General features: G+C 40.6%; 3 protein-coding genes across 6 annotated transcripts in view; 1 reads left to right on the top strand and 2 right to left on the bottom strand.

The window, feature by feature from the left end:
- The window catches only part of lpcat1 (lysophosphatidylcholine acyltransferase 1), a 37,943-nt gene extending 33,437 nt beyond the window's left edge, over window positions 1-4,506 (bottom strand). For all 3 annotated transcript variants that reach the window (XR_015126946.1, XR_015126945.1, XM_086280818.1), the window contains exon 1: window positions 4,238-4,506. Coding sequence is in view for 1 of the 3 variants with exons in the window: in XM_086280818.1 (XP_086136944.1) it covers window positions 4,238-4,324 (87 nt within the window). In the remaining 2 variants the exon portion in view is untranslated. The remainder of the gene's footprint in view (window positions 1-4,237) is intronic.
- Window positions 4,507-6,011: 1,505 nt separating this feature from the next.
- Window positions 6,012-10,845, bottom strand: mrpl36 (mitochondrial ribosomal protein L36). 2 transcript variants are annotated; one of them, XM_086280665.1, is made up of 2 exons: window positions 10,622-10,845; window positions 6,012-9,270 (listed from the first exon to the last, which is right to left on the bottom strand). In XM_086280665.1, the coding sequence occupies exon 2, from the start codon at window positions 9,258-9,260 to the stop codon at window positions 8,880-8,882; it is 381 nt and encodes a 126-aa protein (XP_086136791.1). In that variant the 5' UTR covers window positions 9,261-9,270; window positions 10,622-10,845; the 3' UTR covers window positions 6,012-8,879. The 2 variants fall into 2 exon arrangements, with proteins under 2 accessions (XP_086136791.1, XP_086136790.1); XM_086280664.1 differs by lacking the exon at window positions 10,622-10,845 and adding an exon at window positions 10,333-10,474 and having other exon boundaries at window positions 6,016-9,270.
- Window positions 10,708-13,712, top strand: ndufs6 (NADH:ubiquinone oxidoreductase subunit S6). Its single transcript, XM_086280663.1, has 4 exons — window positions 10,708-10,885; window positions 11,192-11,245; window positions 11,925-12,047; window positions 13,578-13,712. Exons 1-4 carry the CDS (start codon window positions 10,742-10,744, stop codon window positions 13,644-13,646), a joined length of 390 nt encoding a protein of 129 aa, XP_086136789.1. The 5' UTR covers window positions 10,708-10,741; the 3' UTR covers window positions 13,647-13,712.
- Window positions 13,713-14,134: the final 422 nt, after the last annotated feature.

Here is a 14,134-nt window from a genome sequence, read left to right as displayed (position 1 = left end):
ATTCTACACATTTATTGCGCTCCCCCTCTCATTGAGCTCCAAGCCTGCCTTACAGTGATCTACAATCATGCTTCTCGCGTATCCATCCATCAGTCTCTCACTCTCTATTCCAAGTCGCTCAGCTGTACCTTCATTTATCTTGCTGTTCTTCCTTTTATAGTTTTCCTCCTACTTTGCACTGGTGTGTTTTTTGTCACCCCTCAAGGGAGTCATATGTAACCTCCCCCTCCCCTCCTGCTCCATCTTTCTCTTCTTCCCTGTGTAGTTGTCTATCTGCAGGAACCCAGGTGCACTCTTCAGGGCTGCATTAATAAATAAACAGCAATGGGGGTGATTTATAATGCTCGAACGCCTCTCTCCACCCATCCGAGCTTGTGCGTCACCATCAGAGCTTAACAAGTCCATCTGGGAGGATCTGCTGACATTTTCTCAAGAGGTGGCATAAGAAAACGCAGGGGCGGGGCAGAGGGGTGCAATTTCCAGTGTTTTAGGAGAACGCCGGCTGATCCTTGACTAAAGATTTGAAATTTGCAGTAGAAATGCACTTCAAGAGCACTGAGCTCACTTACAGCACACAGAATAAAAGTGACTACAGATCAACAGATGTAGATTTTTTTTCTTATTGTACATTGACGCACAATTTGTTCAATATTGAACGTTTTAATCCTTCACCCACTAAAAAATGTATAAACAACTCAGATTAAAGCAGTCACTGAATTTCTTTGTCATGTCATAGTAACTGATGAGGTTGCTCTGTTGTACCTAATGCTAAAGAGATTCTAGGAATCTACAGTCTTGACACGCATACGTGTACATTCAATTCAATTCAATTTTATTTATATAGCGCCAAATCACAACAAAAGTCGCCTCAAGGCGCTATGTATAGTTGCGTTAACACTTTCAGGAGACATTTAAGGAATGTAGTGACTCAGTCTCTTACTTCTCACTACTTTCACTTTCTACACATATAAAGACAAAGCAAAACATCTGGCACGTACCTTAAATGTGACAAAAAAAAAAACAAAAAACACACAGGGGTCTGGCCAGGCAGCAGAAAGTTAGCTCGATGTGATGGAACAGTATTCTCCCATAGGTGTTCACTTAGGTTAAGATCTGGTGAATGTGAAGGCTATAGCACATGATTCATGTCATTTCCATATTCATTGAACCAGTCAGTGACCTCTTATGCCCTGCAGTGACCTCTTATGCCCTATAGATCGGGGAAATGTCATCCCGGTAGAGACCACTGCCATCAAGATTGAACTGTTTTATTATTTCTGACCTAAAGTCCCTCGACCTCTGGCTCTATAGATGCACAGCTACAATATTTATTTCTGCTTGACATGTGGCAAAACGTGTCATTTGTAGGTGAAAACACAGAATTTGTAGTTATTGGCTCCCCTTTGTACAAAGAAATATTAAAAATTATTTTGAGACCATGTTCTACAGGTTGTGCTGCACGAATTGACATGCAGAGCTGCAGATGTGCACATTTTGTCTGCACCTCACACTTTTAAAAGTTTCACTACTAGTGGTTGTTAGCAAGTATCTGCAGACTAGTGGCATCTGCAGCAATCTGATAGTCCCTAAATCAATCACAAGCAAGTTTTTGGTCTAGCACCCTCTTTGTGATCAACTTCACACAATAGCCAGAAACCCCAAGACACCACTTGAGGGGAATATGCAGTCTCAGGGCTCGGCCTCTGGGCCTGTGTGATTGAGGCCATAAGAGTGACTGATACTGGGATATCATGATGGGTGTTTCAATTTTTAGAGGTTCAACAAACCACCTATTTCAGAAAAAATAATCCTCATATAAATGGTAAACTTGATGACGATTACAACGGATCTAAATCCACTAAAATATTTTAACACTTCCGCTGACAAACCATTTTCCCAAGATACATTGCTCCCCTGTGTATTGTGGCTCGCTACAGTTTTAACCCGTTAGGAAGGTAATTGCTCTTGGCTAATTGTTTTCATTGAGGCAGTGAATGCGTACCCAGGAAGCACTTAACCTGTCCTACCATTTGTCATATTTCGGCTGCCTGTGCAGCAGGAACTGAAGCCAGGCAGTAGCAGATCAAAGCCAAAAGAAACACAACTTTATACACACACGCACTGTTAAAGCCGTGTCTGGTATTAATCCCCATCCATTCGCCGGACATCACAGCTCTGTTTAATGTCACAGGCATTTTGTTTGTGAGCTTGAGAGCTGGCAGCTGTTGGCCATTCAGTAATGCGTGACTCAGCTGGAATGAGCTTCATTTGCTGACCTGGTTGGTTTACGGTGCTGTGATCATGTTTGCTGGGAAGTTAGAAAAGACATTCCAGGAAGAGCAGCACCAATCTACTGCCTATAGCAAACAGATTCATAAGCATTAAGCAACCATGCAGCCATATCTCTAGAAACAAAAGCACTGAGGAAGTTGCGTTTTGTCGCTTTCCTCGTTTTCCTTCAGGCAAAACGTGTATTTGTTTACACGAGCGTATAAACCCTTCACAGGTTCTGCAAGTGGAAAAGCGTCCCTCTGGAAGCAGAGCAGCAGGAGGTGTGAACCAGACACAGACACACACATGGTCAAGTTTACCTTCGATGACCTGCTGCGGTCATATGGCACAGACACGCTTCCAACTTAAAGCACAAGCCGACTGAAAAACTGACACACTCAGGCACTAATAAGAGGGGCCGGTGGAGTTAAAAGCTTTCAGCAAGCCAATGTCAAGTGGTTGATAATAAACACTCACGGGCCTTTTTTTTTTTCAGTCATCTTATCTCGGTGGATTTGTTAATGGTTAGGCAGCAGTGAACCAATTTTCAGACCGTTGTATGTTTCGTTGAGCATGAAAGCAGACACCTCTGGGCCCTGGAGCTATGGGAGAGGTAACCTGAGGGGGTCGATCAGGGCTCTCTTCATGTTTTCACATAAACCTTTAACTAGATAAGATGATTTTCAGTTGATCAGTAACTTGTGTTTAGGACAATGGCATGCTGTCAGCAGACCCTAAATCACTTAAGTCAGAAAATCTGCTGAACCGCTTGATTAATGAGGAATCATTTCAGCCATACTGCTCTCCTCCAGCAGCGAGCCAACTGATGCAGGAATGAAGCCACAGCTGTCCTGTCTTTTCTACATTTCCATGCTTTAGAGCACATGCCTTATTTAAACTGTACTTTTCCCATCTTTGCTTTTCTTACTGCTGTGCAGGCTTTCACCACTCCGGCAGCCTAATGAGGACTATCTGAGTACACATTAAACTTGTTTAGCTGTCAGCTTGTTTAGCCGTCGGCTAAAACTCAAGCGTAAACACAGCCCAACTGTGTGTGCACTCAGTGAAAGGAAGCAGCTGGAAATGCAGAACTGTGGCCTAACAGAAGTGAAGTGTATGTTGGGCTGATTAGCATGTGTCACTGTGCCAGCTAATCAGGTCAATATGATAGTGCACAGGGTTTCGGTCTTGCAAGGTCTTCCCATCCACAATAGGCCTGTCATTAAACAAAACATTAAATAAACAAACAATGCAAATGTCTGATATGCAAAAGACGGTCAATTAAGATTCAAGACTGGCTTTACACACCCATCCAGGAAAATGTGAGGAAAGTGGCTGACTCCACAATGAACCCACAAAGCTTCAGATAACACCAACAATGCAGGAAATGGGTCTGCATGGCAGGTGCTGCTGTGTGGGTAAGACTGAACAGGTGCTGCTGTTTATCTCTGAGAAAATAGAGTTCATTCAAACGTTTTTTTTTTAAAAAAAGACAAAAAAGGAGCTCTTACTCTTGCATGATTTTCCTCAACACTGAATGAATTCACAGCATGTTTTTAAATCCGGTATGACACAACTTTTGCTTTTTAAAAAGGGGCACAGAAACTAGATTTGTCACCGCACGGTTTTTGTCCTTTTAACCTGTTTGTCGTCATTTCAGCTGAGTGTCGGACCTGAACCAGGAAACAACTTTTTTCCTAGACAGCCACACAGCATTATAACACTGCTGTCGGTTATTGAAACCCTATCCGTGTTCTGTGTTTTCCTCGTCCGTTTTTATTCCAGTCAACATTAACGAATAAGAGTCATGAAAAAACAGCGTCATTAAAGCGTCGGTAAAGTTTAGGAAAGTAGGAAAGTCACTAAACAAGCAGCACATTGTGGTCGGAGGACGGAGGAATATGTCTATCTAACATCATCTTAGACAAACACAGTTTATAACTTGTTATTATCTTTACTGTCTTACCTTTATTTTTTCTGTCATGGTCAATTTGAGCTCGTGCACGAAGGGGTTTTTACCCCCTCCTGAAGGGCGACTGTTTGAAGGCTTCATGGTGAACGACCTAACCCGCAAATAATAAAAGAAAAATGGTGCCTCAGTGTGTCCTGTTACTCTTTCGCTGATTTTATTCTGCTGGAGAAGTCTTCCCCCTCAGTCTGTCACGGACACCGATGATGCTGACTGGGTGGAGAGGTGTGCCGCTCACCTCATGCTTCAGATCAAGCCAGCTAGATGAAACCGGAAGAAGCGACTGTGTTTGTGTTCCCGTTGTGGGTTTCAAAATAAAACGAACGCAATTCCTCCTCATTGTAATGACGCTAAAGTGAACAAAAAAAATCATAAAACCGAACTGAGGTGAACACCATGCTATTTACCGCACATGAAAAAAAAATCATTGCTTTTTTTTTTAGTCTTTTAAGCTGGAAGCTCACATCGAGCTTGTTATTTAAACCATCGTGTTGAAGCTTTTACTTTGAAAGCAACGACAGTGCAGGGCAATCAAATTTGACACATCTGCCTTCTTATAATCGGTCATCTATAACAGAAGACTCTGAGTTGGGCCAAAAAACCTCCGGTGATTGCAAAAATAATATATAAATATTTAAACTGTTGTAAATAGGCCTATAATCTGCCAAGCATATCTCACGTGAATGAAAACAGTATTTTTCTTTAAACCAGTCTCACATTTAAAAAAAAACGTGAGATCTCGTTAAGAGGACAGCATAAATTGCAACAAATATGACGAAATAGTTCTATAAAGATATTTAACTTAAAGGACTGAATTGATTATATCGTAGAAACAAACACAAAGAGTCATAAATATACTTGCAAAAACATGTAATTTCTTTATTTCATATATAACACTTTCATAAGGCTCCTTACCAATATAACGAGAGATATTGCACGTTACCTCTACTAAAACTAATACACCAACATGATTTTGATTAGAGGAGTATTAAGAATCAAAGCCACTGCTTCTTTGAGGCCCACCAACATGTTCGCCTGATTACAGCAATCGAGCGGCTGTTACTTCAATAAAGAACTAAGAAATGAGTAGTATGATCTAGATGAAGTGATGTGCAAGTGATTGTAGCATATTAATTTATTTGGTCAGTTATCAAAATCAAATTGATAATCATAATCACAGTAGCGAAAGAAATCCAAGATCATCCTTTTCTAAGAACCTGAACCTGCTGTGGGGACGTTTGAAACCGTCACTTGCTGATGCTCGCACACCGCACGGTCTCACTAGCTGTGGAAGGCGCCTCTGAGATGCTTCGGGTGATTTGCCTTCAATGAAGTCCAGTAGGCGTTTGAAGTCCTGTTTCCTCTGTCTCTATTTGATCCACCCATCCATTTCTGCTGTCATTTATTTTCTACATGCCAGTAAATGCCCGTGTAAACAGACTCTGTTGATCTTCAAAGCCACAGATGGCTGATTTACATTGTATCCTGTGGCTGACGCTTTGCATTAAGACTCGTTTATTGACCCACAGAAATCACTAGCTGAGTCTGCCAGGTGAACTCAGACTTACCTATTTGACAACCTTCCACAGCTCACACAGAAACAAAGGAAACATTTAATCTGTGTTTCTTTGACCAAATGCTTCAGTGGAAAGCAATTGGACGGTCCCAAACACTGGATCAAATCTTCCTGCCGTGCTTTTGCGAAATTAGAAGTGTTCAAATAATATATGTGCATGTACACACGTTTTCCGAATCCCTGATCCTCCATCAGCAAATATTAACCTTTAGTTTATTCGAGCAAAGCCAGCGTACACTCAGTGTTTGTTGCCAAACATCTTTCAACCAGTTTGGTTTCTTCGGCACTTGGGACTGAGTATTGCAGTCAGTCAGAGCGTTTCATGGCCCTTTTTCTGACCTTTAGTAAACATACAGTGGCTGAGAATTTGCCCAAAGTTTTGAATGTGACTGGTTTTAAAAGTGACAGGGAGTTTGAAAAGCGACCGTCCATGATGCACACTTTGGCTCCCTCTTGTGGAAGAATGATGGAACTCAGCCTGATGTTGTTAGAAACTTCAGTTCCACCAAAGGTGCTCTGTTGGTTGAGATCTGGTGACTGTCGAAGCTGTTTGAGTACATTGAACTCACTGTTCTAGAAACCAGTTTGACATGATTTGAGCTTTGTAACATGGTGTGTTATGCTGCTGGAAGCAACCATAAAGGTCATAAGAGGAGCGACATTGCAGTAGATTGGTCATAATCTAACAGGATTGATCAAAATGCTTGAAAAAAAGGCATGAACATTTGCATAATGACAGATTTAAAAAAAAAAACACTTTTCCATTTAAAAACAAGACAAACAGTTTTGATTGAAAATCAAAGTCTCCATCTTCTTCCTGTTATTGGCCGCCATAAAAAAAAAAAAAAGTGCCTTAAATATTGCATATTTGTCCAAACAAATACATGAAATATCTACATCTTGCTCACACACAGCGCTCCGACCTCTGGACAGCCCTCGCAGCTGAATAACCAGCATTGTTTGGCAGAGATTTTGAACACTTGCAGTTTGTCGGATGCACTGTTTTATATTTTATGTGTAAAGGCTGGGATGTGTGTAACGGATTTTAGTCCTTTGAAACATTTGTATTTGTCTTTTGGGGGGTGCTAAATGTCAGTAAGTGTAACCATAAATGGGTTTTCAATGCCCCTGTAGGTGTTAACTGGTTAATTCTATTGCATTTAAAAAATAAATGATGATTTTAAATTGTATTCATAAAAATAAACCATGTTATCAGTAAGTGTATGCTGTGCAGTGTTCATTTTGTGTTTTTGTTTTAGATATTTTTTAAAAGAAGACGGTGGTGGAAGTTTTGGTCAGTTCATTTGGGTCCTGATTTTAAAGAGCATAGAAAAACCTAGTACACAGATCTTCCCGTTTTTTTTTTCTTTTTGTTTGTATTTTTAATGATTTTTACATAATGCACTGCACTAGGTGGGTTGTGGTATTTATACTTAAGAGTCCAAGAAAACATCTCTTTACACCGTCACTGCCAGCCAGAACCAGGGTGGAGCCATAGTTTTATTTTGTTTATGTTGAATTCTGACCCCACTATCCAAATGTTGCAGAAGAAATGGAGACTAACCAGACTTGGCAACATTTCAACACAATCTTCTGTTGTCTCATTTTCATGATTCTATGTGAACTGTAGTCTCAGTTTTCTGTTCTTAGATGAGGAATGGCACTTGATGTGGGCTTCTGCTGCTGTAGCCCATCTAGCTCAAGGTCAGACTTTACTGTGTATTTAAAAATGCTCTCCTGTACGGGTGTTTTATCCTACTATTAGAGGTCTGACCCTCTCTGTTGACCTCTGGCATCAGCAAAACATTTTCACCCTGCTGCTCACTGGATATTTTGTCTTTTTTCATTCTCTGTGAACCCTAGTAAGGGAAATTGCTAGTGGACCGCAGTTTCTGAAATACCCGCCTGGGACCAACAACCAGGTCATCTTGACAATCTCTACATCACTACTTGCCGCTATCTGATTTTCTGACCATACAGCTGAATCACTCTACCTAATAAAGTGGCCATTGAGTATGTATGTATCTATCCATAGTACTGCGCAAATGTCTTGAGCAAACCCTCATTGATTTATATTTTCTTTGAAAAAAAATGGGAAATAGGTTCAAAAATAAATGTAAATACAGTATATAAGGCAATATCATTGTTCAATTCTCACAAGCTTTAAAATCAATACTTGGCATGACCACGTTTATTCTTCAACACAGCCTGAACTCTTTTAGGTCAGCTTTCTTGTCATGCCTTTATTTAGTCATTAGGAATATTTCTCCAGGGTTCTTGAAGGACGTTTAAAGCTCTGGATGTTGGCTACGTTTCGTTCTGTTCATCCATCAGGATGATCCCACGCTGCTTCAGACCTTGTTGATGCAAAAATACTTTTCTGCTCCTGTAAAACTTTGTTATCGTTGGCATTTTTTAATAGACTCAAGATGAGTTGAGTCAAGTTGAGACATAATTACTTCTCATTTCTTTAGTTGAGTCACTTACCCTAAAGAAGTGAGAAGTAATTATGTCTTTTGAGACAGGCTGCTAGTAACAAAGTGCCTAAAGACACAGTTTACAGTTTATTTGCTAAGTTGTCTGCTATAGAAGCAACACTTGTGCATTTTTAATGGTTGAATGATTGATAGGTCGGTGTTAAGTGTTTAAACAAATAAAATAATAATTCACCTGAAAATGGTCAGGTACAAGAACTGGACTGAAAATAAGTGAAAAACAAGGCCACTGTCTAAAGAAAAACTTTTGAAAGACCTTCAGAAAGTCTGATAACGATCGCTCAAGATCACATTTTCTTTGTAAATGACAAAAAAAACCCAAACAAAAAAAAACAACCCCCCCAAAAAACCCACCTGGCTTTAGAATCAAAACATGCAGAAACACAGGGCGGCTCACGAGTATTGCTCAGTATGCGTAAAAAATGTGTCTTTTTTGTTGTTAGGAGAGGAACTGTAGAGAGGTGAGAAGACTTCAACGTATTTTTCACCCAAACAATTTATTACTTCAGCACAGTTTTCGTAAATATCCACGCCTTGGGTGCAGTCACCCCCACGCTCGTACAACACTTCAGCCCTGCCTCTGCTTGTGTCTTGGATTTGTCTTGCAGAACACAAACAAACGTCCCCTCCTTATAACAAAGAAGCAGTCCTTGCAGCGCCTCTTCAGGGCAGTTTTGGTTTTCATTCCTGCAGAGGGCTGAACGCAGGGAACATGCCAACACTGTCCCAACAGAGAGGTTTCACGACGAGCCGGGAAGCCAGAAGAAGGGCGCTGGATGGAGCTGATGCTGGCCGATGATGGGAGAAATGCACGAGAACCGCCGGTGAGCATAAAGAGAGATCTGTGAACAAAGGCTGCCGGTGAGGACAAGGTCAGACGCCAGTGGCTCATCTGGGCCACTTGCCTAGCTAAGGAGGTAGCCAGATGCTTTAGCAGAAGGGGGGCCATGGCGGAAAAGCTGCAAAGAGAATTCCAAAAAAGGATATTTTTTAGTTCCTCACGTTGTGATGCAGAGCTGAAAAGATTACTTAATTTTTTCACTAGGCACGTATTAGCCATTCCTCAAGCAAAAACTATTGAAAATGTGACAGTTACTGAAACTCCACGTTCTTAATTGGGTGGATTCACCATCTGTTTAAAATAAGTGCAACAAAATCTTTTGGTCAGGTGAAACAGGGCATCCAGAGAGGTCATCTTAGTCTGGGAAGGTGACATTTCATTGGGAATCAAACGGTCACACAAAATCACAAAACATTCATTCATTCATACGGACCTATCCTGGGGTCCTTAGTTTCTCATCTGTCTAAAACATCCTGTTTTGGCTCCCTCGCCCCTCCCTTTGAGCCCGCACTCATCTAATTGGCTGCCCCTCACAAACCTAAAGTTTTAACATGAGGTGGAGCTGCGTGCCTGACATGACCACATTTGGAATACCTGTCCTAACTGACATCATACAATGTTTAGAGTAGAAAAAAAAAGTATCAAATTTGAGTTTTTTGGTCAGAGTAAATTCTTGCACATATGCCGACTTCTTTACTTGAAACCTCGGCCTTTATAACACAAGCATCACCCATTGCAACATGACACAAATGAGAGGAAATAACAAAAAGCACAATACACCGCCTTAAATAACGTTCTAATACTATTTGAGATGAACAAACTAGCCTGGGCTAACAAAGGTAATCATATTAGCATGTTTTTTAAAATACAGTCAGCAACATATTGCAGAATAAGCACTACTCATGAGGCCTAGTACGTAACACATTAACCAGCTACACACCAATTTAATAAAATCTTCCATGGGCCTTTAAAAAATGATATATTTATAGGCTACTACCTTCCTTGTACAAAAAAACTCTGTACATGTAAAAATTACCACCCGGTGTCCACACAGCAGAACTATGTAACGGCCAAGGAGACGAGCATGTCAGAGCTGACCTGCTAGCACTAGACCGAATAAGCATTCACACTGTGAATGCTTGCGCAGAAAACATTACAAAGTCAAACAACACAAACAAACCTTTCAGAAATCACTAGAAAGTTGAATTCATGAGTTCATTTATGCCCCTGTAAGTACGTGTTAATCGCCACAACAAGAACCACACTGCTTTCTTGCTTCAAGTACATACAACAGCTTCCGGTGTATAGGAGGATAGTGAGGCCCTTATTTTTGCCTTTCAGGCAGTTTCCTCTCGCTAGTTTTGTGGGAGAACACTTCCCTTTCTCCATACTAACAGTCTCGGATTCCGTCTTTTTTAAATTTGAACTATTTTACATTTTATAATATATGTCAAAATAAAGAAAGGCACCTTGCTGAGGCTTGCCGCCGGTAAAGTTTGTTTGAGCCTGAAAAGCCAGACTCGGGGCGAAATTAACCTCGGTATTAGCGTCCTTTGCGAGGCAGTCTGGGAAAGCAGATTGTTGTAAACATGGCGGCCACAGTGGGCAGAGTTCTGTCCTTCAGTAAAAATGTTAAGCTGCTCGTTTCGCCTTTGAAGCTTTCTGCAGTACCTGCTCACCGTTATAGTGTAGATGTTTCCACTACCGGCGAGCCCATCACTCACACCGGACAGGTGAGCTGAAAACTACCTCTCTGTTACTGTTATTTTACCCCATGGAGCAACGTTAGCTAACCTTAGCATAGTGTTACTGACGCCTGCAGCTCCAAATTACTCTGCTTATAAGATGTTTGATGTTTGAATGCTGGTCACTGATTATATTGCATACACAATATGCAATATAATGCAATAAATCTAAAAGTTTCATTTAGTTCCGCTCTTAAAACAGTTCTCATATTAGGACCACAATGTTAAATCACAGATAAACAAAATAACAGGATGCCTGTAAACTGCTGCGTGTAACTTGTGTTTTTCTCCTAGGTGTATGATGAGCATGATTACAGGAAAGCCAGATTTGTTGGCAAACAGAAAGAGGTAAGAAATAAGCACTTAACAATTTATTCATTTGGCTAAGCTTAGTGTAACCCTTGCTAACTGGGTTTAGGGCCTAGGTCTTTCAGATCCAAGACCAAAACTGTGAATAACAAATCAAGAATTGAGAATTGTAGTCTCAAAGAAGACAAGCACTGGAATCCTGAATAGACTGTGAGGTTGCAGACCAAGAAAAACTTCAGTTTTTCAGAAGATACAACTTTAAACCAGACTGAAGTATGCTAAAGACAACCTGGAGAAAGATTAATGCTTACTGGAAGCACGTCCTTAGGTCAGATGTGGGTCATCGCTTTGTCTTCAAACATGACAACGAGTCAGAACATATGTTGCTCCTGGTGAAGAACTGCCCCCAAAATACCAAAGTGAACGTTATTGACTGGCCTGCACAAAGCCCTGATTTGAATCCCACTGAAGACAGAGGTCAATGCCAGTTTTTGTTTTTTGCGAAATAATTGTTTCTGTGTGCAAAGTAAATTAATGTAAGCATCCAAACTAAAACTACGATGTTTGGAAAAGCTGTTTTAAGTAGCACTTGGAAAATACTTTAAAAAAAAACAACGAAAACATGCACATCAGTGCAGAGTCCCCATACCACACCTAGCGACTTCCTCGCCGAGTTTTGGAAAGTACTTACACAATTGCTTTGTATTGTTGTTTAAAGGTGAATAAGAACTTTGCCATCAACCTGGTGGCAGAGGAGCCAGTGTCTGACATCGAAGTCAGAGTGGTATCTTGCGATGGGGGCGGAGGAGCGCTGGGACACCCCAAAGTCTACATCAACTTGGTAAGACCCTGCAGACACCATTAAGATAAAACTATTTCAAGTGCTTGGTATTCATATTGCTGGGATAGGCATGAATCTCCTAAACCTAGCAGCTTTGTGCAGTGAGGGATCTCAGAAAACACAAAGGTGCTGTTGCACTGATGAAGCTGGCAGCATGATGGTTAGCACCATCGCCTCACAGCAAGAAGCTCCTAGCTCTGAATCCTCCTTTCTGTGTAGAGTTTGCCTGATGCCTCTCACCCTCGGACAGCTAAGACAGCCTCCAGGCCAACCAAAACCATGAACTAGATAAGAAAAAGAAAATAGACAGATGGAACGATGAAGTTTATTTAGCACTGAGGTTGAGTGATGACTCCAAAAGACTGTCAAACCCCGTTTCCCAAAATGTTGGGACGCTGTATAAAATGTAAATGAAATTCAGTTTAATATTTGGTTTAATATTTGATTCATGATGGTATACAAACCTGGGAAAAATATGATTTTATCTGAAAATAAAATTGATCAATTTCATTTTTCATGTTCGTTCGTTCGTTCTTTCTTTCTTTCTTTCTTTCTTTCTTTCTTTCTTTCTTTCTTTCTTTCTTTCTTTCTTTCTTTCTCTCTCTCTCTCTCTCTCTCTCTCTCTCTCTCTCTCTCTCTCTCTCTCTCTCTCTCTCTCTCTCTTCAACAAAGTTGAAACAGGCCAAACAAAAGACTTGAAAGTTGCGTAAGAACCAGAAACCATTATCTCACAATGGCTTTTACCTGATTGGCCATTTCTGTAGGCACAGGACGAGGCCATAAACTAATAGTAAAGATGGCTCCGTCTCTGGAAACAAAAATAAGCTACTGATGCTATCCAGACTTGTAAGCAGGACAAAGTGTACATGTATTCTAGCAGCATGGCTTTCTGAGTCTTTCTTCCACTTACCCATTTCCTGGTTGGGGGGGCTGAATCCTATCCCAGCTGCTACAAGTAGAGCGGCGGGTACGCCCTGAACAGGTTACCAGTCTGTTGCAGGGGTCACACAAAGAGGCTGACAACCATTAGTGCTCACACACACACCTATGGCCAATTTAAAATCACCAGTTAACCTAACCCCACTAACATGCCGCATGGATTGAACGAAAAAAAAAAACAAAGTAGGGCTCTTTAGCTGAAATCTTGTTTCAAGCAAGGATTTCAAAACTAGAACAGCTGCTCTCTTCACTTCCCGAATGTGTACAGTAGTGTGTTAAATATTAAATAGGGTTTGAAAAATATGAAGATCCTTTTTTTTTTTTTTTTTTTTTTTTTTGCTTTGCAGAATATACAAATGATTTATAATGTCCCCACCTTTTACCAACAGTGTGGCATCATTGTTAAAATGGATAAACTCAGCGAATTCTATGATTTCATTAGGCAAACAGTAGGTTGGAGTAGAACAGTAGGAGAGATTATAGCCTGACTCTGCACATATAATCTGTAAATTTTTATTTAGTGTTGTTTTAATCTAAGATTATTTGATGTAATGTTCCCAAACTGTAAACGCTCTTGTTTTTTGTCTTCAGGATAAAGACACAAAAGTGGGAACGTGCGGCTACTGTGGACTGCAGTTCAAGCAGAAGCATCATCACTGAAACATTTCCTCTTTGCTTCTCTGTGTAAATCGCCATATTGCTCAATAAATTATATCTTGTCTGAGAGTTCATTCTTTGTAATTAAGCATCCTGGAATAAAGACAAAGACTGCACTACACAAAGTTTTGTAGACAGTCAAATGTGTACAGGCAGTTTCTAATTATTGCTCTTGTAGATTTGAAGGCGAAGCTCTGAATAAGTTGCTGCTCTTACTGTAGATTCCCCGATGCTGCTGTACGTTTGGTTAATAGGATGCAGTTCCACCCTGTGACAGCCAGAGGTCAGCAGAGTCCTGCATATGTGTTTATTCTGAGGCTGGAGACAGGCTGAAGGGCTTTCTTTCAGGAAATAAGACAAGTTTTACATTTTCTTCTTTGGACACAGCAAAGTTCATTTTTTTCTAATATAATGCATTGAAAGGTGATGCAAACTTGTAATTAAAATCAATGAAAATACAAGTAGTGCACCAAAGTGTTATCTGCTTTAAA

The sequence above is a fragment of the Aulonocara sp. 'chitande type north' Nkhata Bay genome, linkage group LG22, assembly GCF_057382095.1.
Source record: "Aulonocara sp. 'chitande type north' Nkhata Bay isolate Kocher_YH1m ecotype deep benthic linkage group LG22, A_spYH_male_GT1.1, whole genome shotgun sequence".
In the NCBI taxonomy this organism is placed as follows: Eukaryota; Metazoa; Chordata; class Actinopteri; order Cichliformes; family Cichlidae; genus Aulonocara; species Aulonocara sp. 'chitande type north' Nkhata Bay.
Note: the sequence above shows the minus strand (reverse complement) of the source record. Positions and strands in the feature narration are given on the sequence as shown.

Coding starts and splice junctions, on each gene's coding strand:
- ndufs6 (XM_086280663.1), top strand. CDS start 10,742: ATGGCGGCCACAGTGGGCAGAGTTCTGTCCTTCAGTAAAAATGTTAAG. Junction 11,246..11,924: donor TTGTTGGCAAACAGAAAGAG/GTAAGAAATAAG, acceptor TGTTGTTTAAAG/GTGAATAAGAACTTTGCCAT. Junction 12,048..13,577: donor CCAAAGTCTACATCAACTTG/GTAAGACCCTGC, acceptor TTTTGTCTTCAG/GATAAAGACACAAAAGTGGG.
- mrpl36 (XM_086280665.1), bottom strand. CDS start 9,260: ATGGCCCCCCTTCTGCTAAAGCATCTGGCTACCTCCTTAGCTAGGCAA.